General features: G+C 36.5%; 3 protein-coding genes across 6 annotated transcripts in view; 1 reads left to right on the top strand and 2 right to left on the bottom strand.

The window, feature by feature from the left end:
• Window positions 1-155: 155 nt before the first annotated feature.
• LOC142987185 (eukaryotic translation initiation factor 2-alpha kinase 1-like) lies at window positions 156-5,986 on the bottom strand. Of its 2 annotated transcripts, none has more exons than XM_076135770.1 (3): window positions 5,684-5,986; window positions 860-2,223; window positions 156-568 (listed from the first exon to the last, which is right to left on the bottom strand). In XM_076135770.1, the coding sequence occupies exons 1-3, from the start codon at window positions 5,742-5,744 to the stop codon at window positions 239-241; spliced, it is 1,755 nt and encodes a 584-aa protein (XP_075991885.1). In that variant the 5' UTR covers window positions 5,745-5,986; the 3' UTR covers window positions 156-238. The 2 variants fall into 2 exon arrangements, with proteins under 2 accessions (XP_075991885.1, XP_075991886.1); XM_076135771.1 differs by lacking the exon at window positions 5,684-5,986 and adding an exon at window positions 2,451-2,579.
• A 385-nt stretch (window positions 5,987-6,371) lies between these two features.
• On the top strand, window positions 6,372-17,082 carry LOC142987187 (eEF1A lysine and N-terminal methyltransferase homolog). Its single transcript, XM_076135776.1, has 9 exons — window positions 6,372-6,559; window positions 6,648-7,206; window positions 7,481-7,621; window positions 8,057-8,175; window positions 13,309-13,489; window positions 13,888-14,065; window positions 14,663-14,968; window positions 15,251-15,379; window positions 15,837-17,082. Exons 1-9 carry the CDS (start codon window positions 6,468-6,470, stop codon window positions 16,109-16,111), a joined length of 1,980 nt encoding a protein of 659 aa, XP_075991891.1. The 5' UTR covers window positions 6,372-6,467; the 3' UTR covers window positions 16,112-17,082.
• Window positions 17,083-17,226: 144 nt separating this feature from the next.
• LOC142987186 (SUN domain-containing ossification factor) overlaps window positions 17,227-27,841 on the bottom strand; it is a 103,976-nt gene continuing 93,361 nt past the window's right edge. For all 3 annotated transcript variants that reach the window (XM_076135773.1, XM_076135775.1, XM_076135774.1), the window contains exons 3-4: window positions 19,257-21,327; window positions 17,227-18,573 (exon numbers count right to left, since the gene is read on the bottom strand). In XM_076135773.1, the coding sequence (XP_075991888.1) occupies window positions 17,539-18,573; window positions 19,257-21,327 (3,106 nt within the window). In that variant the 3' untranslated portion in view covers window positions 17,227-17,538. The remainder of the gene's footprint in view (window positions 18,574-19,256; window positions 21,328-27,841) is intronic.

Here is a 27,841-nt window from a genome sequence, read left to right on the forward strand (position 1 = left end):
TTTGATTAACTATGTATATCAAAGTTTGTTAAAGCCTGTAGCTCAAAATTGTAGTTAGGTAGTCATCTATAGATATGTTATAGAAAAACAAAATGACTATTATTATGATCAGACCACTTTCCATCAGCATTATAAAAGGTCACAAAAAAACCAACTTATAATCTTAAATTATTATATTCACAAATAAAACAAGTAATTAAATATTAATACTATAATGAGCCACACCATAAGTACACTTTCACTGATAATTGAACTTTGCTAACATCATTTTTAGTTTAGCAATTTCATCGTCTTTTGCCGCCAATTCTTCTTTCAACGACTTTATAGTGTCGTCTTTGTTTTCTGATAGATTTTTCAATTCTTCTAGCAGTTGGGCAGTGTCTAGTCTCTTGCTAGGCCTTCGCTGGACTAATTTGCCTATAATATGGGCAATTTTGGGGTAGTTGGCTGTCAAATGCGCTGGTATCTGACCTTTACGAAGGTCTGTGATCGTCTTCACACGTTCCATGTCTGTGCTGAATGGTTCTACCATTTCTAGGAGTATTATTCCCAGGCTGTACATGTCGCTCTGTAAAGAAGAAAAAAGTACAAGTTTAGTATTGTTTTCATGTTGAAATAATGCAAATGTATGTTTAATGAATGTGGGTTCAATTTAAAATTATTGTCATCGAGTTTATAGTATTCAATTGAAATCATAGATTTAGGGTTTAGTCTCGTACAAACATTTTGTGGTGGATGCCTGAAAATTTTATTCTGATACTTTGCAAGGTACGAAGAATCTGTACAAAGAGACCAGTGTCTAACAGCTAAATGTTTTCAGATAAATTATTGCAAATAAGAAGTAGAAATATCAACTCACCTTAGGATTACACTGCCCATCCAACTGTTCAGGTGCGGCATACAAATGCGTTCCCAAAGCCAATCCACTATGAGACTGCTGCAACGGACACGCCAGTCCAAAGTCACCCAACTGTACCGACACACCCCCTTCAGTCTGTGCCACGAACACATTACTGGGCTTTATATCATGATGGATAATACCACGAGAATGAATGTAATGAAGACCTTTCACTAGCTGAGTAAACATATCAATTAAAACATCGATATGGGTCCAAGCTACCGGGTACGTCGGATCAGGGGCCTCAAGACAAGCTGATTCAGTAGAATCACTGTGATGGAGACTCAAATCTTCAGACCCTTTCCTCGTCACTGTCAATTTCAAATTGCGGTCGTCCAACCACTGTTTCAAAGTCTGCTGGCAGAATGTCATTTGAATGTATAAAGTCGCCCATTTTAAGTTAACTCGAGAGCAGTTCTCGAATTCTTTGCTGGAGAAGAAATTAGCTACGGCATTTTCTTCCTGTGGAGTCGAATCTGAATCGGAATCTTCCAAATAATCATCATCTGAATTTGAACTTCCATTGTGCTGGAACTCTTGTTCAAAACTGCTGGTTTCTTTGAAAGATATGACAAAGTCTGATTGACTTTTATGTTTCGTCAATTCTTTAGAATTGTGTGTTTTAAACGATGTTATTATGTTCGGATGGGCGGATGAAATAATATTAGAATTTATTGAAAAGTCTTCACTGTCAGTTTCCATTCTGAACTTGCGTTTCTTTTTCACAGTCGATTCTATCATCGGTTCAAGCCAGGCAGCCTTATAATTCACTATATTAGGATGATTGAGACTTGCAATTGTTTTCACTTCAGACAAATGCAGCATTATCGAATTGACATCTGACGACTTAATGTACACTTTCTTCACAGCATACTCAACTCCATCTAATCTGTGCCGCGCTTTGAACACACTTCCGAAACCGCCACCTGCTATGAAATACAGTTCTTCGAATTCCCTGTGGTATCTGGACCACTCAAGACCTGAAGGTTGGACGATAGGCCACGTCGCTGGTAGGTTTATAGGGATTTCGGAGCCGCTAGCAACAGCCACAAGTTGATACAAAGCCCGTTGGTACTGACTTCTCATAGCTTCGAATTCTCCCATTGCATACGAATCATCTATGAGGTTCATGCTGTGTAGTTTCTCGCATATTGTATTGTACAGCTGATTCGCTCGGATATTGTCTTTTTCTAGTAGGGAACATAGTTGCTTGACGAGAGACTGGACTAGTAGACTGATTGGGGTGGTGGCGGCCGAGTGGATGATGTCGATCTGTTGCATGCTCTGCTGAAACACGGACTCATGGTGACTGTTGCGAGTTATACCTGAAAAGAGAGAAAATGTACATTAGACTTATTTACTTACGAAAAACAGCGGTTGAAGATTTACAGATTACTGCGTATTGATCGTGATTGTAGACATATATCGATAGATCTTTCACAAATCGGCAAATTGAATGACAAAAACGTATGCCTTGAATAATTATACTTTTTTATCTTTTCACTTATCTAACTGGCCCACATTAACACACGATTAATTTTAAAATAATTACTTTTCGTCTGATTTTCTCCAGCCATTTTGATATCTTAAAACACAAGGTGATTCCTTCGCAGTTGGTGTGACAATACGGTCAGGATCACCCGGCTACTGTCACATTTATCTGTTGTTCCGATCTGTCATTGAATACATGTTTGTTTAATCATGAATTGGTGATGGAAATCGATGCGTTGTGCCAAGGTAATGGTGGCGAGGGTATCATGAAATATGGATGGTATTTATTTGTCGGATGTTGACTCTAATGGGACAAGAGGTAGTCAGAGGATCTTTTGGAATAAAATATTATCGAATAGTTTTAAATGTAATAAGATTACGGGCTGTACTAGGCCGTACTAGCTAGGTCGCGTTCTATTAGAGAGTGGGTTCAGCTGTGGATAAAATTGTTTATGATATCAGGTAAACTAGTAGTAAACATTTCGTTCCTCCTGCATTTTGTTTGTTTTCAATTTTCTATGTAATTGTTTTAAAAACAAATGAATACACTAAAGAATAAGGAGAAAATGGTACCGAATACCGATATAACGCAAGTAGGTACTGTCAGCTATGTGACAGAAACTAAGTTAATTAGTTATATTCAATTAAATTTGAAATGTAAACCGCAGACACTGTTGAGGTTTCCGTAGTAATAAAGTCATTACATAGAAAATAGTGTCGCCAATACTATGTTCTTTAGCAAATAGATAGGTAGGTACAATCCCTTATCTAAAGGGGAAAAGGAAGCAGAAACAAACACGTCTCGAGTGGCTATTAAGAAAACATTTGCGTCTGTTTTCAAACGATTTGCAATACGTGGCAAATGTAATAAATGTAACAATCCAGAAATATGATGCAATTTACATGCCTCTTTTGACATGTGATTTTCAAAGCTGGTAATTGAGTAGATTTTGTGTAATAGGTATTTGTTTTTCTTTCTAGTAATCTCATGAGTCATAAGATTAGAATTTTATATTTAATAACATGGTGTCGTTGACGAATGAATTAGCTACACTTTTCTGCGACCTTTACGGAAGATAATTAAAATATTTAGAGTCTAGAAAGTTTTTTCGCCGAAAGAAAAACCCTATTGATCTATTAAACAGTTTGTCAGGCAAAGAATACAAGGTACCTAAGTATATTACTCAGTTAATATTTCAACGAGGTTAAACCGTTACCGCAAATTTATTCCATCCAAGAAAATAATCGCACTTCAACCAAAGTTTGGCAGGAGACTTAACAAACATACAAATTACGGAAACTTAGTTAAGAACTTAGTTAGGAACTATAATCACACAAGCCACTTTTAAAATTCAGTCTAGAAAACTCACGACGGTGGTAGCTATCACACCATAAATATTCCTAGTTTTTTTTAAATCATGTAAAAGATGCTATCAAACGCATCTCATAACGCATACTGCATAAAACATGGAAGAAGTTTCTTGAATTACACATCTGCATGCTTTTCTTTTTATTCCCTTATGGCCTTGCGATGTGCAGCTATACAATAAACTGTAGGGCAGTGTAGGGGGGCCGACTCCAATCACACAATACCAAGATACATTTCAAAATCAGCCTTATGTTTAAAGCTGTAAAGTTTAAAATTCTTTAAAGATACCTTTCGTTGAGAGTGTTTTCGATCTAAGTTACGCGAAAGTAGACTTTATTTAAGTTTATATAAGGTTCATTATGTTTTATTTCTGTAGAATGGTCTGGAAGGTTCGCGTTTTACGCGGTTCTTGCCGGTGCGTGTTCTAACCACAAAAGATATAAAGTAGGTATGTACTAGTAAGGACATGGAATTAAAACAATAGAAACATGATACGTTTTTGAAACAAATAAAAATAAATGTAAGTACGTAAATAAAATCAAAGGTACAGCAAAGTCTTATGTGTCTTGGATTCTTCCTAGTCACATAAGACTAGTATATTAGTATATTCTAGTCTATGCTGAATGAGTGTTAAGTGACTTCACCAAAAAATGTTATGACTGAAAATAAGGAAATATCAATAATATGTTCAGACAAGTTACAAAACTCTGTAGCTCAATTGTGGATTATTGCAAATATGGTCAATGACCTTATTGCACAAGTCATAAAGTCTGTTCTGTCTTTCTGTATTTCTTTAAATTGCAATCCCTACTTTCTGTTTAACACCTACGTTTTTAAGAATGCATGGTTGGGTTTTGTTTAATTTAATATGGAGGAAAGATTGAACAAATTTTTCGAAATATTGGTACAGAAATAATCAAGTCAAAATAAAAAGAAACAAGGATACAGGACGCAATATACAGGATTTCAGGTCATAGTTTCTAACTCATTTACAATCTTGTTTTGTTTAGAACATATGAAATTCTTCAAAATATTCAAAAGCTTTGTAATTTCTTCATCTTTCTCATTTGCAAAGCTATTGTTAGAGAGTTACTGAACTATGATGGTAATATTTTTGTGCCTTGTACTACTTGGAAGCCCGCCAAGATACTGATGTTTGTTGAAAGTTTAGGGCAAAAATAATTTGATTATAACAAAAGAGTTTCCATTCTACAAATTTTGGGATGGCATACCTACTACTCACTGGCCACTCAGCTCGAGTATCGTCTCTAACGTCCATGGAGGGTATTGTAATATAATTTTGGATACTTTAGTATCCATTGGACGTTTGAGTAGCTAAATGACTATAGTGTGATATGTGAAAAATTATAAATATAATTTAATAACGGCTAATGTAGCTAAATTTATTTAGACAAATTCATTTATAATAAGTTATTGTCTTTACTACATATCTCTTGATAAGTCAATCCTTTACTAGTACCACATGAATCAGACACTATCATTTAGACACCTATCTAGGCAATAAATGTATAGTTTGAAAAGTAAATTAAAAGCCTGACTGATAATGATTGTTATTAAACAAGATAAATGCAAATAAATCACGTGTCACACGTGTTTCTAGAGGTGTAATTAGTAGGCATAGTTTTATCACAATAGTGGTCTAGATTTCATCATTATTTACTAAAATAGACTTGTCTAGTTCATATCAGACAAATCTTGGAGAGTTTATCAAAATGAACACGTCTTTCAAGGTTTATTCTGCCCCTATTAATAGTTCATAATATAACTTGTATCAAAACAATTGATTTTCTTAACGTAATCATAAATTCAAGGCTACGGTATCACGATTTGTTTTGCTGCACACCTGTTCATTAGAAGTATAATACCTATATCATTATGGAGTACGTAATTAGTAAATAACTTACCTAAATCAAAGGATTTTATAGTCGCTAAAGCCTTCCACTTATCCTGTTTTGATTTGTCCATTTTATTTGTCCTTTAGTTTTCCTCTCGTATCACTGATCAAAATACTGGAGCCAAGACTTCAATTCAACAAAGTCTCGGAAAGCCATTTTTCAAGCAACTTCCATTGTCGTACAGGTTTTTACTAGTAAAATCTAAAACATTGCACTAAAATATTCATAACAACTAAAATAAAAAGACCACGACGATAATTTCACACACACAAATTCCTTGATTGACACGTTCTCTGACTGAACTAGCATAGACAATAGAAGTTTGTTCATTTTTCAAGTGACATAATATAAAAAGTCCAGAAAGGAAAACAGACTACAATAAATTAATTTCAGTATTGTTTATTGAATAAAGTAAAAACATTACAAATAACAAATGTAAAAAATGATATTCCGAAACATGTCAACAAAATCAATTTTTTTGTGTAAAGATTTATGGTAGTTATTGAAGAAAAATTCATGGCGTAACAAATTGAATAAACTTTTAAAATTATATTTTCATGGATTTGTTTAAAAGATTTGTTATTTAGGAATTAATAGTCAGAAAAGGGTCCAAACCTACGTACTCCGTAAATATTTTTTGGACCAGCACTAATTCTCTATGATTTTCTTCAATATGTCATAACATTAATCGCGTCAAAGTTGTCACTGCCAATTTTTGACAGAAAAACAAACGCGCAATCCATGTGCATTAATAAATTTCATTAAATAAAGAGGAACTAAGTAAATAATAACAATGAACCTTTTGCCAAAAAGCCATAAGGAGTTCAGCGAAAAAGACTACTGGAACAAGTTCTTCAAAAAGCGAGGAAACAAAGCTTTTGAATGGTAGGTTATGTCAGCCAAATATTTCAACAAAACACATTACATTTAATGCGAATATAGTCTAAATTTATTCCTTTCTCTCTGCGTACAGGTATGGAGAATACCTAGAACTATGTGGACAGCTGCATAAATATATAAAACAGAAGGATGCAATATTAATTACGGGTTGCGGTAACTCAAGTCTAAGTGCCGACTTGTACGACGTTGGTTACCAAAACATCACTAATATCGACGTTTCTGAGGTCGTAATTAAGCAAATGAATTCTATAAATGCGCACAGAACGAGCATGAAGTTCCTCTGCATGGATGCATTAAAAACTACGTTTAATAATGATGAATTTAACGTAGTTTTGGATAAAGGCACACTCGATGCGCTCATGCCTGATGATGCAGAAGAAACAAAACAGACCATAGACAAATATTTTTCTGAAATCAAAAGAGTCTTGAAGCTTGGAGGTCGATTTGTGTGTATATCACTGCTACAGAGTCATATTTTAAGTAAATTATTGGAGACTTTCTGTGATAAGTCTTGGATGTTCAGAGTAGTGAGGTGCCATGAAGCAGAGGAGAAGAATGCTGAGAACACTGATGGACCAACTTTACCTGTTTTTGTTGTAGTTGCTACTAAGTTTAAAGAAATGCCTCAACAGGTAATTATGTTTCAGAATGAAATTATTAAACTTGTAAAAAAAAATCGAACTTGTAGGTAGAAATATATACTTTACTACTACTACTATAATCTTCAAAAATAATTTTGGACACATTATGTTGCAATTATTTACCCATTATTCATTTCATTAAATTTGTAGGTAGTTTAAAAAATAGGTACTTTCTCTACCCTAATATCTTTCTCAACAGATCACAGATATTACTACAAAAATATAAATTCAAATAACTTGACAAACTGTTTCTTGTATATTGCAGATATTAGAAGTGTGTATGGCTGGTGACAAAATGGTGAGACTCCAGACTCCTGAGGAGGTGAAGAGCTATGTGAAGTCAGCTCAAGACACTGCCTTTGTCACTAATGGACTGGCTAAAACTAGCTTAGATGATGATAATGAGGTTTGTACTGTCCATATTCATAATTTCAAACTATTTACGAAAATAGGATTACTTTAGCATTTTGCTTGTACTCTGCTAAAACTCCATGTAAAAAACATTCCTGACATCGCATGCTATGCATATTTTCGTCGTCAATAAGTTTGTCTTTGTTTCTGAATATGCATTTTATTGGGAACTTAGTATTGTGTATGAGTTTAAGGCGACCTGTGTTTATGTAAATACTTTCGGCGATTATTTCGAAAACACTAATAGGTTCTCCATTTACCGTTACGTCTATCTGAAAGTACTCTAATCTTTATGCATCACATTAAAAATAATATTCAAAGTTTGTATTAAAAGATTTTACATAGGTACATAGTTAAAATCACGCTATTGTCCCATAGGGGTAGGTCAGAGAACGAAAAGTTTTAATAAAATCCTTTTGGTTTGTTGTAGGTATCACTGGACCTAATGCAGCCTGGCGAGGACACGCCGCGGTACACACTGTACGTGGTTGACCAGAAACGATCACAAGCCATCAACAAGTATGCTGTCTTCATTGTACCTCAAGGAAGGTAAGTGATATCAGGCCGAATTAACAATATAACATTTAAAGAATAATGCCTGGTTTCTGAAGTACGTTTAGCGGTAGTTTATCTATTCAAAGTGTCATATTGAGCTTAAATGCTATTGAATAGCTAACTAAATGTACGTCAGAAACCAGGCATAAGTGAGGTACTATAGTTTTTATGTCATTGAATGATGGGGTCAAATAACACTGAATAAATATTTATTTGAATAACATATATTTTGGGTTACTGACTTTGTATAACAATGCACGACACAAAAATTCGACGTAATCTTCAAATATTACACAATCATGTACCCACACATAGTTTGCCTTCGGTTTGTCATATTTTAGACTTAAGTATTCGCCATGTTGATACTTGTAATTACTTAAGTTGGTAGTCGAAAAGCCACCAGGACTTCGCGAATATTCCCTGTACTCGCTTACTAGTATATTATCTAATTCCAAACAAACAGCACAAATCTAATAAAAACCATAAAAATAATAAACATTCGTTCTAAGTTTACACGATGTATGTAGTTGTGCAAATAAAAATAAAGCTACCACAATACACTATAGATATAGTGCAGAAGTGTTAAAATAGCGTGCGCACGCAAACAACGCCCACGCGCTTACGCCTTGTTGATACTGAGGATGTTATACATGGACTCTGCAACAATCCGTCTGTATATCAATAATATTAGAGATATTTAATGTGAACTTATCTCTTAAGGCCTATTCAGACACAAGCGTTATCCGCTAGTGGTATCGGCGGTAGCGAAAACCGGGAACCGGCCACACAAAAACGGGTTCTTCTAATCCAGTGGTGCCCAACCAGTGGTCCGTGGAAGTCAAAATATGGTCCGCGAATTACTGTAAAATTAAACATTTTCAGGATGACTATTACACTTTATTTTTAATATACTTACGAAGTGGTCAATGCTAGCAAGAATAATATTAAGGTGCCAATACACAGAACCACCAGTTACTATAGTAACTAGTGGGTCACGGGACTCCTAGTGGAATCGGTATTTCAATCATGCTCACTGAATTTTCTGTCCGAAATTCAGTGGTTCTGTCTGCTATCCACCGTGGATAACGTTTAAGTCTGATTTTGTGTAGGTAAGTCTTTATAACATCACGTTTATAAATTTGATCTTTAAAAATTCTTAATGCCCTTTTAGTAGTATTTTTTTAACGAGGGAGGATTTGGGCCGCCACCACCACGCTGGCCAAGTGCGAGTTGGGGATTTTGTATGCCCTTAAGAATATGTTTAACAAACTTTTAGGCATGCAAAGTTTCATCACGATGTTTTTCTCCACCGTTGGATCAAGTGACAATAGCATCTAATTCACACAACTTTTAAAAGTCATTGATGTGTTTCTTGTCAATTACTTGCGTAGGAGGTGGCAACTTATACCACTATCACCTATGATTGGTTGATGATTTCAGTATTATAAAAAATAATGTTTTAAATACAAGATATTCTTGAGCGAATCCGTATGCAATGGCTAGTGTTATAAAAGCAGGAGCGTCTGGATTGTGCATGTTGTCGACGCACCCCGCTGTTTACTGACCCGTAAACTTGCCCGGCTTTCAATACGGACAGACGTGCAGTGTTACTTTTATTATATTATTACAATTTTAATATTTTTTCACAAAAATATATTTAATAAAATTATAAAGTAAGGAAAGAACGGTAAAATTATTTGTCGTGTGTTTTGAGTTTTAAAAAGGTAGGTGAATGAGGATGAAAATTCATTTAGTTAATAATAAAATTAATGATAAAAAAATTGTGAATTAAATTAGATACAAAAATATTTAGTGCGTAAAACGAATTCGGTAAGTACTCGTACTGAATACTACTACTTAAATTATGTTGTTGATAATGGCAGATTTTTTTACAATAAAATAATTAAAAATATAATTACGAATATATCTTATCAGAAACAGAGGAGCATATAACTATTTTTCAACCCGCAAATGAAAAGATAGTCCTCACTAAGAATTTCTAAAGCGTGTTTAACATTCTAGAAATAATGTGAACCTAGATTTTCTCAAGTGCTGTTACTCAAATAGGTCGGGTCAGGTATCCACGTGAGTGTTATCATAAACGAACTAAAAACAGCGTACAGACTTTAAACTGGAACATTATTTTAATACTAGCTTCTGTCCGCGACTTCGTCCGCGTGAATAGATTTCCTTGAGTTAAGAGAATCCTATGTATTAATCCTAGTTATCCATACTAATATTATAAAGCTGAAGAGTTTGTTTGAACGCGCTAATCTCAAGAACTACTGGTCCGATTTGAAAAAATATTTCAGTGTTAAATAGCCCATTTATCGCGGAAGGCTTATAGGCTGTATATCATCATTCTAGGACCAATAGGAGCAGAGTACCTACCAGTAAAAAATGTTACAAAAACGGGGAAAATTATGACCAATTGTCTTTTATGTGACGCAAGCGAAGTTGCGCGGGTCATAAGCTATAAGTGTACCAAATCTCATTAAAATCCGTCCAGTAGTTTTGTTTTAATTCTCTGGTCTCTGCCTACCCCTATGGGTGATTTTAATTATGTATGTATGGTAGGTTTTTTGTGAAAGAGTATCTAACGTACTTACATCCTTCCTTACAAACTTTCGCGTTTATAATAATAGTAGGATTTATATTTTTATCCAGCCGCGCGTTTTAAAATTAGCGTCCGTTGATGTTTTCATGTCGTTTGACGATAAAATTAGTAAAAAATTAGAACTTTTAGAAAACAGCTTTTAGTGAGATTTACTCATGACTTTTGATAATTGTTATTGTATAATGTTGTAAAGAAAAGTGCGACATGACAGTTCAAATTGCCTTGTTTTTATAAAACCAATAAATTGGTCGTGCGACCGATATACTTACATAATAATATTTTTAAATGTTGCCTTACTTAAAAAAAAGTGAAATAGAGAGAGTGAAAAAAGTTCGGAAAAATGCTATTGGTCTTCTCTAATTTATATGAGAATATTTCTTAATAGTAGCGGAGTGTGGTAACGTGCTCGATAAATGGCAATTGGCTTTCCCCCTCAGGGGACTAACATTGTTAAATGCGAAACTAGGGTATTTTCCTTACACCTCTGCCTTATACCTTAGGGTATAACAGGCGTGATAATATGTAAGAGATCGCTTTTGCATCGCTGAAAAATACGGGTGATGTTGTTTTTCAAAAAAATATTTTGTTCTGAGTGCAAACATACTTAATTTTATTAGAATGATATTAACCCAAATTCCTACTAAATAGTATAAATAAGAGTAAATAAATAACCTCGTCACTGGCAGGTGTGAATCCATATATCAAACTAATCATAAACTGTTTATGATGAGCTGGAGCGCTGAGCTGTTTGTCTATGTCACTTTAATATACCTGCTTCAATCATTTTAATGGCTGACGTGCGACACTCCTGGATAAACTAGATAATATTTTGCGAGGGATTAATTAGTTTATTAATTAGGTAATCTAATATATAAAATTCTCGCGTCACAGTTTTCGTTGCCATACTCCTCCGAAACGGCTTGACCGATTCTCATGAAATTTTGTGAGCATATTGAGTAGGTAGGTCTGAGAAACGGCCAACATCTATTTTTCATACCGCTAGGTGACACTTTTTTTATTTAGGTATATGGCATAACAACGTTTGCCGGTTCAGCTAGTTGTATTATATAATAATTTAAGACTGAACAGACTGGCTGCGAACACACAATTTTGATGCTTCTTAAAAAAAAGTAGATTTTTTTACGTTTAAAGAAAGCTACGAAGTATAAATTCTTGTGATTCGAAAGTAATTTCAAAACGTGTGCAAAATTTTACTACCTTACTAGTTTCCAATGTGTAACCGATCTTTAGTTGATATAGTTTCGAAAGTTAAAACTTTTATAGAGAAATGCTCAAATATTCATTTCGTATGGCAATCGAACCAAGAACCACCAAAGCGTAACGATCATGATTTGATATCAATATTATGCCAACTAAATGAATAGGAAAGTGATTATGATCTACAAATGATAATATTTTTGCACCCATAATAAGGAGTGATAAACAAGTTATTCGTTGATTCTGATAAAAGTTGTATTTTGAGTTACAACAACATTATTAATGCGATATTATGTACTATTGTAAGATAATTATGACAAATGACTCCTGCAATTATGTAGTCAACTTTCTAGAATTTTGGCACACAATGATATATGCAAGTGTTCACACCTCTTACTATTTTTAAATGTGTCCATTAACAAAACGTATAAACAGACACGCCTACGAACTTCAGTTATATTGGTACACTTGTTGATCAACATTCTCAAGCGATGAACTCGCAATATTTACGTCAAAAATGTTTTTTTATAACTTGTTTTTAGGAAGGTGTTATGAAAACATATTTTGAATTTCGAGTTGCGTAGTTCAGAATTTACGGGAATTTTTATATTGTCCAATAGTGTATTTTGTCCTGATTTTTGAAAAACAATTTTTATGTTATTTTAGACTGACCAGTTGTTGTATTTTTACCCAAAAAACAGCAACACTCGTGATGGGCAAACAAAGAAATAAGTATATTTTAACTGTTTATATGTTTGTTTGTCCATCATCCCTCGTATGTGGCTATCTTCCAATTGGTGTCACAGGATTTTACGAAATATGTTCTTGTTTTTGTACGGTGATCGTAAATCTTTTTTATTAAGTCGTTTGGAACGCAATTTCCTTGAATAACTCGGAGTTGCGAATTTTCTTAAAGAATGTACGATAGCATCATTTAAACGAAATCAGTAATATAAAACCATATACTGTTGTAAGTACAGGGTTGGAATCCCAGTCGAAAAAACTCTTAAAATTACTTTCAAGTATTCGTTTCGAGCTATGTCATAATTTTTTTTCTTCATATGAAAACAACTCTCGCACTAAAAATAAGCCATTCATCACAACACCATAACAAACGTATAAGCTATTTATAGATCGGGAATCGAACTCCCAACACCTAATATAGAACATTAACTGGCGTGTGACCATCTTTGCTTCTATATCTTAACGCGAAAAACATCGTCAGTCTTTACTTTTGCACATAAAGTGTAAATAAAGTAACTATTTCAAAAGTTTCTTCTCTCCTTTCCCAGAGAATCAGAGTGGTTATTCGGCACTCCTGCCGGTCGGCGACAGCTGCAGGATTCGGCGCGGTTCGGTCGGCTCGTGGTCGCCGTGTTACGACGAGGACACAAGTTCGAATCCCTTGACGCTGTGAAGGAGGAACTCGCACACGCCGCTAAGATGCTTATTCCGTATGGATTTATTGGACAGGTAAGGAAATGTTTGGGAAATTACATAACATTTGACATAAATTATTTGATTACTGTCATATTGTGTTCCAAGTTGTTCTCTACTTGATACAGGGATAATCCGGATTGAGTATAGGGTTATTTATTTTCAATACTATCTTCTAATCCCGATATATATGTACCTGCTACTCAATCTTGCCCGAATAAATGATAGGGTCTCCAGTTCAGCACTATCGGATATGAATTACGGATTTCAGTAATTGAGGTTGGACCTGGGTACTGTATGAGACCGCATTTTAGAAATATAAAAATGCACGATCTCCTGAAGCATTCCTGAGTTCCGCTTCTATTTTTCAAGCATGATATTATTATATTATAGAAAATATGTAGTAATACATTGTCCTGTCGTCTCCATTTCAGATCCCATTCTTATCACTGGGTAGTGACGTGGGTCGTCGTGTCAAAGTGTATGAAGGCGCGTCGCAGATGTCCGGCCCCTTCGTAGTGGAAGATGTAGACGTAGAGGGCGCTACACATAGGAGACTGGTCTTCTTGGACAACCAGTTCTTAGTGCAGTCTGAGGCTAAGTTGAAGACTGGTAGGTTTTGCTTGAAGATAGGAGTAGCTAAAATTTTAAGAAATAGTAAAAACTTTCGGCTCTGAAATCATGTCATGACAAAATCGGTTGTTGTGCTTAGACAAAGAATTTCATTTCCTATTTAGACTGGATTTAATTTAGCCTAATAAACTGAATTTGTATATTATTATGACAGTTTTGTACAGGCAGTTGGGAAAATAGTGTTTTCTTTCATTTAACTTACATCTTTTGTCTGAAATGATGAGCACGAGTATTTGTTCTGAGCCTGGATGTAAATGTATCTATATAAGTATGTATTTAGAAATATATAAGTATGTTTATCAGTTATTTGGTTACCATAGTACAAGCTCTGCTTAGTTTGGAATCAAATGACCGTGTGTGAGTTGTCCAATAATATTTATTTTATTTATTTATTTAAATAAGAGAGTATTTCATACTTTCAAAACTAGCAGGTGACACTTATTTCCGTTCCTCATTTATATTTGAAAATTCAGATCTTGATATATAAACTTGACTCCAAAACCTGGCAGTGTGGAATTTTACCTAATAATATTTTTTCAAATCATTACTTTCATATTTATGTATTCTCATTTCCAGTGAAAAGAAAAAACAAAACCAAACTAGTAGTGGACTTCGGGCACATATCCTTATACCATTCATTCATGTGTGTTGGGGCTCAGCTCTCTCACACTCCTGCCTCAAGCATAGCGGTCCTCGGCCTCGGCGGCGGCAGTCTGTGCATGTTCCTGAGGAAGTGCTACGATGACTTGAAGGTCACAGCCGTGGACCTCGACCCTGCCATGCTGGAGATAGCGAGAGACCACTTCGAGTTGCAGACTGATGAGCATTTGGAAGTACAGATTAAAGATGGGCTGGATTTTTTGAAGGATGAGGTTAAGAAAGGTGGGTAGTTTGATATTTATAAATATTTAGGGGGTTTTTTAAGTAGGTTATGTGGTTAGTTGGTATATATTCTGTCATTCGGCTGAATTTGACCAGAATCGGTTCAGTAGTTTAGTCGTCAGCGTGATAGATATATTTATGAATGCAAGCACAGCGGTCCTTGGCTGAGGCGGGGGCAGTCTGTGCCCGTGCATGTTTCATAATTTAGTTAACCATTTCCGTAAAAATGTAATTTTTTTACAATACAATACATTTACAAAATTATCTCTCTCCATGTTTCAGGTAACAAATACTCGTGCGTGATGTTCGACATGGACAGTAAAGACCGCAGCGTGGGGCTCTCGTGTCCGCCGCGACAGTTCCTAGAGAACCATGTACTAGATGACGTCAGCAATGTACTGGCTGAAAATGGTGAGTGACATTTGAAGATTGCAACTAATACAGTAAAGTTGTGTATAGTCTATGTTATAGTGTTGTTGGTGTTCGTTTTGAGAGCCAATGAGCCATACAGACATTTTCTTCATTAAAAGTTTCTTTGGCTGTTACTTTTGATGAAGAAATTGACCAAAAGACAGGACACAATATTTGGTTTTTCAGTGTATCGTTAAATTAAATTATTTCCCGAATTAGACACACGCACGTTTCAATCCCCTGTGATGGTAAACACTATGTCTGCAAATGCTAAGGGGGTGTCTGTAATATAAACCTAAACAGAATATAAGTAGAAGATTTTTTCTTCTAATTCATACCAAGTAGTTAATAATAATACTTTGTCATAACCTGACATCAGATTTCCACCTCCTATTTTGTTTTAAATTTTGAACAATTGTTCTGAAATATTTTAAAATACTTACTCCTTACCTTTCAGGCCACTTCATCCTAAACTTAGTCTGCCGCGACACGGAGCTCCACTCATCAATTCTCGACACGTTAAAACGTCACTTCAAGCACCTCACTACAGTGAAACTGTACGAGGAAGTGAACGAGATAGTATTCGCTACCAACAGTGATAAAATGTACGATAATGAAGACTTTGATAAGGCAGTCAGAGAGTTGAATGCTAACGCTAGGCAGAAGAAACTGGTGAACGTTAGGTGTGTGGATCTGAAGGACTTTATGCAATCCGTTAGTATCGTGTCGTAGTATTGAAGCGAAAGTATGTTTTATAGTAGGTTTAGGTCATCATATCGTATGGTTAGTGGTCAACCTAGTGTCAAAGTTGTTCAAGCCGCTCGAAGGCTTTTGATGTAGCTAATGACTGTTATTTTTATAGACAACAACCGACTGACATTTTACGTGCTCTCTTACGTGCACGGAGATGGATCGGAGAGCACGCAAAATTCGTCGGTTCTGCGTCTGACATATTACTGGTCGTGTCGGTTTAGCCGTCCCACCGGACTATGAGAGTAAGGCACAGTTGGCTGGTTCAATGAAAATGGCCGCCGTAGCCGGGTTTCGGCCAGGAGGGCATTAATGTTTATAGTACTGTGAAAGTTATTTGTGTGAATCTGCATTGTATGTTTTATTACTAGTCTTTTATGGTATGGTGTAGATGATAAGCTATTTTTTTTCTAACGTCTTGGCACCTAAGCCTGTATTTTTCTAGCCGCACCTGTATCAAATATTCCGTAATACTCTATGGAATACGGTAATATGTTATTCGATTTCTGCAAATTTTCAAACTATGACTTGTCTGAAGGAACGAGTTATGAGTATGCATGAATATGTAGTGATAGCCTATTATTTGAATAAGCTTATGTAAACTTGTTAATTTTCTTTTATTTGTTATGAAGTGTGAATAATTTAAAATGGCCTGTTTAATTTGTATGTATTGTTGAATGGAATACATAACTGTCCTTCTAGAGGCTTGGTCCTCTCTCGTATTGGGAAACTTAGACCGGAGTCTATCACAGTGGCTATATACTTGAGTTTAGTTTTCCAATGAAAATGTTGTGAGTATGTACTAGATATAATGTTGATTTTTAAATATATAATAAGGAACTACTTGTTTGCTAAACATTGTAGACTATACTTACTGATACCTAATTGTAGAAATATGTAGTTTTAAGTCACAGAAATATAATTCACAAGCAATAAACTGTACCTAATCAAGTAATATATCTGAGATTCATATATTTTTCACCAATTCCTACAGATATAAGTATAACTGCTTAGAGTTTTTTATATACTTACTATTCTGTGATAGGAAAAGGCAGATAAATTATACATTATAAGGTATTATAAATGAAACGAAAGAATAAAATTAATGCATTTAATGCCGTTTCTTTGTTTACCGATCGCTCCCCTCGAGACTAGCACTCGTCCGTTCAATTTCTCATTATTGTCGCCACCATCAAACGCACCACAAGCAAACATCACTGCATCAAATCAAAATTTAACACGCTAACAATTAGGCTCCCTAATTTATCACAATTGGCACCTATGAGGTCTACTAACAACAAATATACAATAATTTAAACATTAATATTCGCAATGAAATAAATTACAAATAGCGACGCGCTTAATACTTTAAGCGGAGATACACGACACTTGAATTATAAATATTGTCCTCAAAACACTTTCTTCAGAATATTCTTCAGACTTTTCTTTTTCTTGCTACCACCGTTCTCTTCCGGTTGGCCGTTCTGCGAGATCTCTGTGGAGTCAGACCACAGGCTCCCCGTGGGGGACTCTGAAGACGCTTTCTTGTTAACGTTCCCGTTGAACACGGGCTCGGACGTCCTGACCACGGGACTGGGCGTGCTCCGGCTGCTCTGTCGACTCAGCGTCCGCAGGAAGGCCGGCGACGACAGCCGCCGCGTCTTCATCGTCTTGGTCTTCAAGCTGTTGAAGAAAGAGCCGTTTGTCTTCGGGAAGTCACGTTTTGGAGGGATGGTGACTTCACTCTCGTTGAACTCCTTAGGCTCGGGCACGGGAGCGTAGAACTCCTCCTCGTCGAGTGGTATGGGGTTCTCTTGTAACTTCCCGATGCTGTCTTGTCGAGACCAGTCCTTGGGAGGCTCCACCTCTCCTGTTCTGTGTACGATAGAAGTCTTTCTTCTTCTATTCTTGCGAGCGACTTGCCACTCGCCGCTGTCCTCCTCTCTGCTCATCTCTTCAGTGGACTGCCGCGCTATTTGCAGCGCTTCCTCGCTCGGCCGTCGTTTCTTGGCGGACGGCGTGGCGTGCCCACTGACACCTTCTACAGATTTTCTCCTGAACTTGTCTTGCTTCTTTTTGGTTTTTTTAACTATTGGTATGATGACTGGCTCGACTTTTCTTCGTCTTTTAGACAGGAAATAGAAGGCGACGACGATTATAATCGTTTGGAAGAATACGAATTTGAAGAAATTGATGTTTCCGAACCAGCTGTCACGTTCTTCCATGAGGATGTGCATGGCCGCGGCCATCTGACCGAGCTGTTCCTGTAGCGTGGTCATCTGGTCTAAGTACTTCTGCTCTCTCTCGTTGGACTTGCGACGTTCTTCCGTCATCTGCAGGACGGTCTTCTCGAAGGTCTTCTGCATCTCTTCGACTTGTTTCTTGTACCGCCTGCTCAGCTCCTCTAAGTACTGGCCTGACAGCGACATGTTGCGTTCTAGCGTCTGAAACAGTTTAATTGGACACGTTAGTTTCTTCAAACAATACGTGGTTTATTTGTAAAGGCTTTCTTTTAACAAATTCTAAATAAAAGTACGTTTTATAGTGTACAGGAAACAATAGGTCATGAGATTGTTAGATAGTTTTTATTGTTCTTATAAGAATGCATAATCCTCTGCTCCAGTGGTCTCACGATTTATCGTTGCATAATTTAAATAAAAAGTGAAGGTAAACGCCTATTGTTGCAGCTCGACAATCTTGTTAGTCTTATGTTTAGAAACATTATAAATTAGCCGTTAACAATATTGTTATTATGTATACATGTAGAGATAGTTTATAAACTTAATATGTAAATTAGCTTCTGAGAATACAGTACCTTAGATGTGCAGACGAAATCGTCACTGAGAGTAATTTAGTCTAGAAATATACTTTTACCTAACATACATACATCAATTCACGTCTTTTTTCACCATAGGAATAGGTAGATTAAAAAGATCACCGCTAAGTACGAGTCTTACAAACATCCCTTGCCTCAGTCATATCAACCACATCCAAACATCTTGCTATATAGGACCGCCGTTTACGAGTACTACGCACCCGACCTTATTTTAAGAAAATAATGTGATATGTTTTCTTGGGCGCCCCCTACCTCTTATAAATAAGATTTAGTATAAAAAGTTGTACCAACCTTAACTCTATTAGATAGTCTCAAGAACACCGATTCTTTCTGCAACGTGGTCTGCGCTTGGTTCTGATTCTGCGAGGCCTGCACGCCCGCGGGGGTGGGGTCCACCGCCATCTGATCGAAGTCCGATATAAAGTTGTCACCGTCTATCACTATTTGATCGTTCGACTCCTCTAAACCATTACTCTCTTTAGATTTCTCACTGACAACTTCCACTTTACCATTCTTTATTTCAGTTTTCTGAACACTATCCTTATTTTCAGTATCAGTATTAACCTCAACACTCTTCTCAGCTTCTGGTTGAACCTCCTGCGGTTCTTGTACTGGTTTCTCTTCAATAGAAGGGACCTCTTCGACTTTCTCATCCGTTAACTCGTTCTGCTCCTTGGGTAACTCTACCGGTACAGTAGTACCCTCAGTCACCGCCTCTGCGGCGGTCTTCTCCTCAGACTGCGACGTCTCATTTATCTTACTATCATCTGAGGACGTACTCTTATCTGGCACTAACTTTATCTCTTGTTCAGAATTAGTTTCACTACTCACTGTTTGCGGCGACTCGTCTACGGTTACATTCGTGGTAACATTAAGTTCAGTTTCAAAACTAGTGTTCAAAACCACTTTTTTCTCTTTAATAGCTAAAATATTACAAAGGGCGGCTAAATATTTTTGAGGAAACATAGCATTCATATAAGCGACTCGTTCATCACTAAACTCTATTGTCTTTGTACTTTTAAAATCAAGTCCGTACCGGTGACAGATGTTGGTGCACTTCAACGTGTCGCGGAGGAACACCTGACGCACTAGACTCACTAACTTGTCCGAGCTACAACTAATCAGTTCGTACACTTCATTGTAAAGCGTCTCACTGCAATTATCACACACGATTATATGGCTGGGCGAACAACACCGTTTGTACGCTTTGTCTGTGGACGTATCGTTGTGCTCCGATGATACGTTCTTAGGAACTTCAGTTTTCACCAGCGCCTGTGCCGCCTTCTTCATGATGGACATGACGGCGTCCCGCGCCGAGCCGAACAAGTTCTTGGAGGGCTCGGTCTCAGCGGCGGGGATGTCTGGCACGTCTATTATCTCATCGTCCTCGTCTTCGTCGATGTGCGCGGGGTGCTGCGAGTTCTCTTTCTCTAACACTTCAAACTCCGAAGTGCCGTACACTTTAAACAGCGACACCGGGCAGTAATGCTCCGACCCGTGATGAGACAACATCTCTACTTTGATAAATTTTCCAAATAAATGCGGGAACAGATCAAAGCTCTGCACGTCTCTCATGTCTTGCGCCGTGAACTGGCCGACGCTGGCCCACTCTCGCGTCGGAAACCGATCGCTGAAGTATACAGCGATGTCTTTGGGCGTTGACGAGAACAGCTCGAAATTAGCTATCTCGATCTTCTGCGCTTGTACAGCCTCACATAGTTCTACGACGAACCAGATGCGACTGTTGCACGTGTTGAGCATGTACTCGTCCCTGTTGGGCGACAGTATAGAGCTGGCCGAGCCCGCCTCCGGGTTGACGGCGACCACCTTCGCGCCGCACGCAAGTGAAGCGTAGTTCTTCGAGCGTAATTTTGTGCTTTTACTACTAAAGTTTGTATTACTATGACTAGGTTGACTCGAGTGGTTTAGTACTGTGTCTTTTTTCTCGGCCTCGGCCAGCTGTTTCTGCGCCCACTCGGAGAACGAGGGGATGTCCTCCTGGGGCGTCTCCGGTTTGACTGGAATGTTTTCAATTTCTTGTTCTTTAGGTTCCTCGACGTGAGATTCAGGGGCGGCTTCTATTTCAGGCGCGGGTGCTTGGAAGGGTTCCTCTACCAGTCTGGTTTCGTGCATGGGTTTAGCTTTGACGACGAGCCGCGGTTCCGTGCTTTCCTTGTCCGAGTCCTCGGGCGGCTTGTCTGCGACATCGTCAACGGTTTCGCCGTCAATGATGGAGAATATCTTGGTGTCGTTGTGTTCTTCCGAGTCGTTGGCGAACAGTAGTTCGTCTGGATGCCTCAATTCCAATTTGGCGTTGTCTGCTAACGATATGAGCACTGGAGGTTGCCCGGTGTCAGGTAACCTGGAAACAAAGAAAAATAACACAAATTAGCAACTAGTCATTAAAACGAATTGAATTTGGCGATTGACATGTTATATTACATAAAGTAATCATCGTATTACAAAAGCCGTATAATTAAAACATCTATAAATAAATATTGATTGTTCGTTAGACATTTTGGTATTCATAAATTGTGGTAGATTATGAATATTCAAAGGAGAAATTATACAGTCTGTAGAGTGGACAGACAGACTGAAATATTAACCAATGCATGAAGCGTAAAATAAATTCACTGTGACTTTGTCATTTTAGGGTTTGTGTAAAAAAGTGTTTTAAATTTCCAGCTGGCTCATAACGTATTTCATGTTCATAGCAGCCCAGATGTCAGAACAGAAGAAGTATACTCAGGCCGTTACAAACTTGCGAACTACGTCATAATCAAAATAATCACAGTAATGTAACAATGTGTAAGTGCGAGCAAGAGACTCCGATAAAAAGACATGACTTAGTTCGCACGTTTGAAATGTCCCGAGTATAAAAACTTTGGTTTCTCGACGTCCCGTCATAGTCGAGTACATTCAGTTCACATAATATTTGATATTATTTACGATCATTGGTTTCATTGCGGACAATTGAGACAATCAGTGTACACACGAATGTTACACAATTGTTTAGCTTTTGTACTGGCAGATACATGTAGCAGAATAATATTTTTTATGGGTTTATGAAGCTGCATTAGCAGTTTGACAAAGCCTTGAGAAAACTTTACACACTAATATGGTAAAATTGAACTTATGACTACTTTATGGAGGTACGCCATTTATTCATAAGTAGCTTAAAATTAAAGACCTTATTTTTATATGATAAGTGAGTGAGACATACATAAAACCATGCACCAAAAATTACCATAGGGAAAGGCAGAGTCTAAATAACGCCACTTGGTACGATAACAAACTTCCCTTGCTTCATTCACATCCATACATCTTGTCATACAGAACCGTCGATTAAATAAAAACAAATCAATGAACCTTAAGCTATTAACTTGTCTGGAACAATTCTTATAACTCGTTCAGAACACGTGTCACCATATTATTATGATAACAATAAGAATAGATTGTACAAAGATGTTCAGTTCAAATACACCTACACAGCAATTTATATGAAAAGTTCTAGACGGTAGCAGACTATTACGAAAAAACAAACCGGGCAAGTGCGAGTCGGATTCACGCACGAAGGGTTCGGGTTTATTGTATGGGGATCAAAAATTTTAGTAAGTATATTTTTTGTTATAGCGGCAACAGAAATATTAGGTCGGGGAAAAAGTCTTTTCGCAGACATACATACTATAATGCGAAAAGACTTTATCCTCGACCAAATACATCATTTGTAAAAAGAACAGCTTTCTAGCTATCACGATCTGTGAGATACAGCCTGGAGATAATAGGCTTCCTTTTAGGTAAAGAACCCTTAAAAATTATAGCCTTATATTATCCCTGGAGACGACCGAAATAAAAGTAATTTTGTACGTGAAAAGCAAAAGATATAATCACAGGCCTTTATTTCATCTTCAAAAGGTTTTTCCAGAGAGTTCTTTTCATAGTTCAAGGCCATACTTATTATTTCTATTACACGTTATTTGGGACGATTTTCAAAATAATAGCTTGTTGTGTTGACTTTTCAAAGCCCCGTAATTTTGCAGTCGAGGCTGAACAAATTTACACAGGCTATTACACTTTGAAATGTAAACAATAATTATTATCTTTATGTTAAAGGTTGTTGTTTGTTTTCTGTACTTGTTACGTAAATAGGTGCATGTTTTTAGAAAGCCCTTCATGTATTGTATTTAGTAAATATTACAAGAGAAGAGAATCTACATCAAGATGAAAAAGAATTAAAAATATAGCATTCTACCAAGACCAGAACGCTTTTGGTAAAGTAAATAGAAGGCAACCTTATCAAAAAATAAGAAAGAAATTCAATAAAGTCTTATTTCACGTTGAAAATGAAAGTAAGTACCCTCATAATGAAAACTGGTTCTATATCTTAACCTATATTAGTCTAAGAGCTTACAGATATCTATCTACCCACAATTTTCAGTAGCTGCCCAAAACCCTCATTTATTTCAATAGGCGGGCTGCGGACTGCGAAATCGAATACTCTTTACAATTTCACGACCAATTACGTTTATTTCGTTTTATATAAAGCACTAAACAGTCTGCCTACTAGCAAGCACCGACTACTTTTTTCATTTTCATCACCCACGGATAAACTTTCCCATAGATAGTGACATCAGAGCAAAATCATGCTGAAATCTAAACTGTTAATTAAGGTTGGTCAATCAAAATTATCAGGTGGGTATGATAATTAAGGCCTGTTTCGTTCGTTAATATACTCGCACGCTTCTACATCTACATACATATATTGGCGGCCATTCGAAATCGAGAAGCGGGAAATTTAAGAAATAGGCCATATTAGGACATAGGACTTATTTTGGTTACCTACCTTATTTTGTTAAACTTGCATAATCTATATCGATGAATATAAACATAATTTAAAAAAACTCCTTTTTTTCGAACTAAAAGCTATTACTATAATTTAATAAACTGAATCGATAGTAATAATCAATCAACACATAAATATATACTAACAACCGTACCAGTTTTAAATAAGCATAAAAAGTGGAAATACTATAAAAATAATCGATTTTGTATGTTTTATGAACGCACAAGTAATATCGTAGACATTGTGAAAAGGATTTCAGACGGTTAATGACTTGTAAATACATAAAAAGGACTTTCCCGATATGATAAAAAGTTATAAAAATGAGCAATATGCATAAAACAGACGAAATGTTAATGTATTTTATCTATACCTACTGATAGAAGAGCGTACTAAATGTTGAGTGCGTGGTCGATAACCTATCAGCATTGGGCTGTGACGATATCCTTTCATAATAATAATGAGTTTTAGTTTATCTATAGCAAAATTATATGGAGCTGAAGTCATTCATATGTTTGTAGACAGGTAAAGGTAGCATTCGGTTCTTAGCGACCGCGACGCGCGACCGCGACCCGCGACCGCGACCGGGTCGCGCGACCCACTGCTTAGTATGGATTTATATGGAGTACTAAACAAATCTAGCGACCGCGACGCGCGACCGGTGGGCGCGGCTAGAGAGCAGAGTGGGTCGCGCGACCCGGTCGCGGTCGCGGGTCGCGGTCGCGCGTCGCGGTCGCTAAGAACCGAATGCTACCTTAATCTAGAAAACGATGGAATCCATTTTTTTGACCGCAAATCTTAAACCAAGTAAATTCCTTGTATTTGTAAAAGTCCCCACGGCAACACTGATAATTTCTTGTCTCTTCATTAACCCTTTGGCGCCACGGTCGGCTATACTCGTCAAATCAGACAGTGCTCACGACGCTTTTGTCAGCAAATGTCGACAAAAATACGGTCGTGAGCACATTACATAGTGACGATCAAAGGGCTAAAGGCTCACATGACTATCACTCACTGAAAAAAGTTGGGCATAAGTTTTTCTTTTGCAGCCCAAACTTTGACAATCACAAGTCACAGTATTTACTTAAATTAACAATGACTATTGTACTTTTGATTTACGATAGACAAATAAACAAGTAAACTCGGGTGCTAGTTCATTAAATATTAATGTTTTAAGTAAATTAGTTCTAGGACGTTCGGCGCGGTCAATACTTTGTTGACTTATTGACATTCCAACTTGTTCTAGTCGGTAATCGACTTTTAAACTTTAATGTTTATTCATGTATTGAATATGTAATTATTTATTGATTACTGTTTCATTATTTTAAAATGTTTCTAGTACTTTTTGTTTTGTTTTTAAGTAATGTAGGTCAATTAAAGTCACCTGTAAAAATGCCTACTAAAACGTACCCAGAAAGAGTAGCTTAAATCCTACGTGAGTCTGGAAATTTGGGCAGTGATGGTGATGAGGGTTAATAGGAATCTGGAATATAGGTAGGGCAGTTGGGGAATAATGCAGCTGTGAGTAAGGAGTTGGTAAAGGCTGTAGTGGCTCGTGGGCCGTAGGCTGGGATCACATGTCCGAATTTATCTTTTCTATGTTCGGACAGATCCATAGGTAAAGACATCTCTGAAGCGCATTTAATTGACCCAAATTAGAGTATTTTACGTAATATAGTGCTTCATGTAGGACCGAATCTACGTCTGACCTCAAGTCTATGGACCCAGCTTCTGTTCTACCGACTCTTTCAAAGTACCTATCATTATATATCCACGATTCCATTAACAATTGAAACGCCAGAGTGAAACGTAATGCCTTGAGCCGAAGGCTATGGGAGCCTTGAATGGAAAACTGTTGTTTATTTCAGTAGTTGAAGGTGACAAACATGGAGTATTTGAGTGAGTACAATTTGTCAGTTCGACAGCTACCTTGAATAAATGGTTTTGTACAATAGTTAGCTTTGTTATGACCAAACTTAGTTTATTTATTGATTGATTGTTTTCTTGTAGTTAAGTTGACTTTGTGGCAATGTACACAAATATACGTCGAAATCGGTTTTTGAACTAAATTTGCATGTCATGTCATTGTCATGCATCATTAGGCACTTAAACGTCTACAACAATTCATTGACAATACACTTTTCTTTACATAAAAAATTGTACTGGGCTATTTTACCAAAACCCTTTCCCGTATTTTTTACATCAACGTTATGCTTCTATTGCTCGAAACTATTCAACATTTGCGATCACAAAGCAATTAAGAATACCTTGATGAAATTAAATGCAGACAAGCTTGATGAAATTAAATGCAGACAAGCTAACGGTACCCGACTGAATGAAATTCAATAAAGTGCAAAAATCTTTTCACAAAAGAATTTTATTACTTTTCCTGTCGAAAACAGACACGAAAGTACAAAGGAAAATGCATTATACTCCAGTTGTTAAATTTAAAATAGATGTCAGTCATCTGTTGCTCTGCAATGCGGGTGCTAAAACAGGTATGGAACCTTGAACAACTTGGACAATTACCGTCTGGGGGCGTAGTGATCGTCTAGTGAAATAAATGAACGCGGCCATATAAGAATAAGGTCAATTTTATAAGCATTCCCTTACATAGGTGATGAATATTGACTAGATTTTTTTTTTACTTTCTGCAAAAAATATCGTAAGGAATTTGAATATATAACATAACATTCCTGGAGGTTTTAGGTACTGTGTACTTCAAGTAAATTGCATTTTCCGGTTAAAATAATTAGGTACTAGAATAATTAGGTAATCAAAAAAGCTTTTCCCCATTAACAATTAAAATACACTATGGCAACTGCAGAATTTAGTATTTTCGAGTGTTTGCAACCAGACTTGATCTTAGAAATGCTTAGGGATCTCATCCTGGAATTCAGTCCTGAGTTAAGATCGGTTCCAGAGCAACATTGGAATCACATTAGAGAAATAGACAATGGCTTGAAGTATATCTATATTTCTGATAATATTCTCCTTCCCATTTTCAGCTATTAAAGAATCAAAATGTTTGAAACCAAAGGCCTCTGACATTTTCGTTCTAGGTTTTCCCTGATACTAAATACATGTATTTTTAATGCTTTTCTATCTTATCAGTGACTGTAATTCAAAGGTATTGACTATTGGGGGTATGTTATCGTCTTGTTATCAATATTGCAACAGCATTATCATTTGTTTATTATGAATGCAAAGAAAATAACGCGAAGAATGTCTTTATTTTGACACCTTTGTAGAAATCACTAGAGACAGATAATAAAATAATATTCTAGGGAGAAAGAATAATTAATGTAAACTTTTAGTTACGTATTTATGTATTTTTCATAGAATGGGTTTTTAAAGCCTGTTTGGACTAGTCCCAAAAGACACTGAAACAGGGGTAATTTGACAGAATTATGTAAATAAGAGACAGTTTTAACGCTTGCAGTCTTCGGTGACTCTTAAAACAAAGGCAGAAAATGCAATTTTACCTCTAACTTCGAAATCGGTCGCGTTCCCTAATAGTTGTAGTATAATTATATATGTTTAATAAAAAACGCGTTCATTTGAGAACCACTTTTATTTTTTTAAGTCGGTTAAAAATAAGTATGTACAAAATACATAAAAAATAACCGGTTTAGTTCACCAAAGGAAACGATGACTGGGTAATACAGTCCTTTAATAACATAAAGTAAATCCACTTGCAATTATAGCATCCGTTCACAAAGTAATAAACTTAATTGGACTAAGCGATGCCCTTGACATTGCACAAATGTACAATGATAAACAAAAGCAGGTCACACGAAAAATGCACTCGACAAATTAAATATGCAATTTTTTTATTTGGACAACTCACACACGGTCATCTGATTTCGAGCATTTTACTATTGTAACTAGACAACTGTTAATCATATTTATATAGGTACTTCTAAATTCATACATGTATAGATTTTATATCCAGGTTCAGAACAAATACTTGTCCTCATCATATAACTATTTTTCATGGGATTCGAACCCACCGCCCACTGCGCTACGGTTAATG

The sequence above is a fragment of the Anticarsia gemmatalis genome, chromosome 3, assembly GCF_050436995.1.
Source record: "Anticarsia gemmatalis isolate Benzon Research Colony breed Stoneville strain chromosome 3, ilAntGemm2 primary, whole genome shotgun sequence".
In the NCBI taxonomy this organism is placed as follows: domain Eukaryota; kingdom Metazoa; phylum Arthropoda; class Insecta; order Lepidoptera; family Erebidae; genus Anticarsia; species Anticarsia gemmatalis.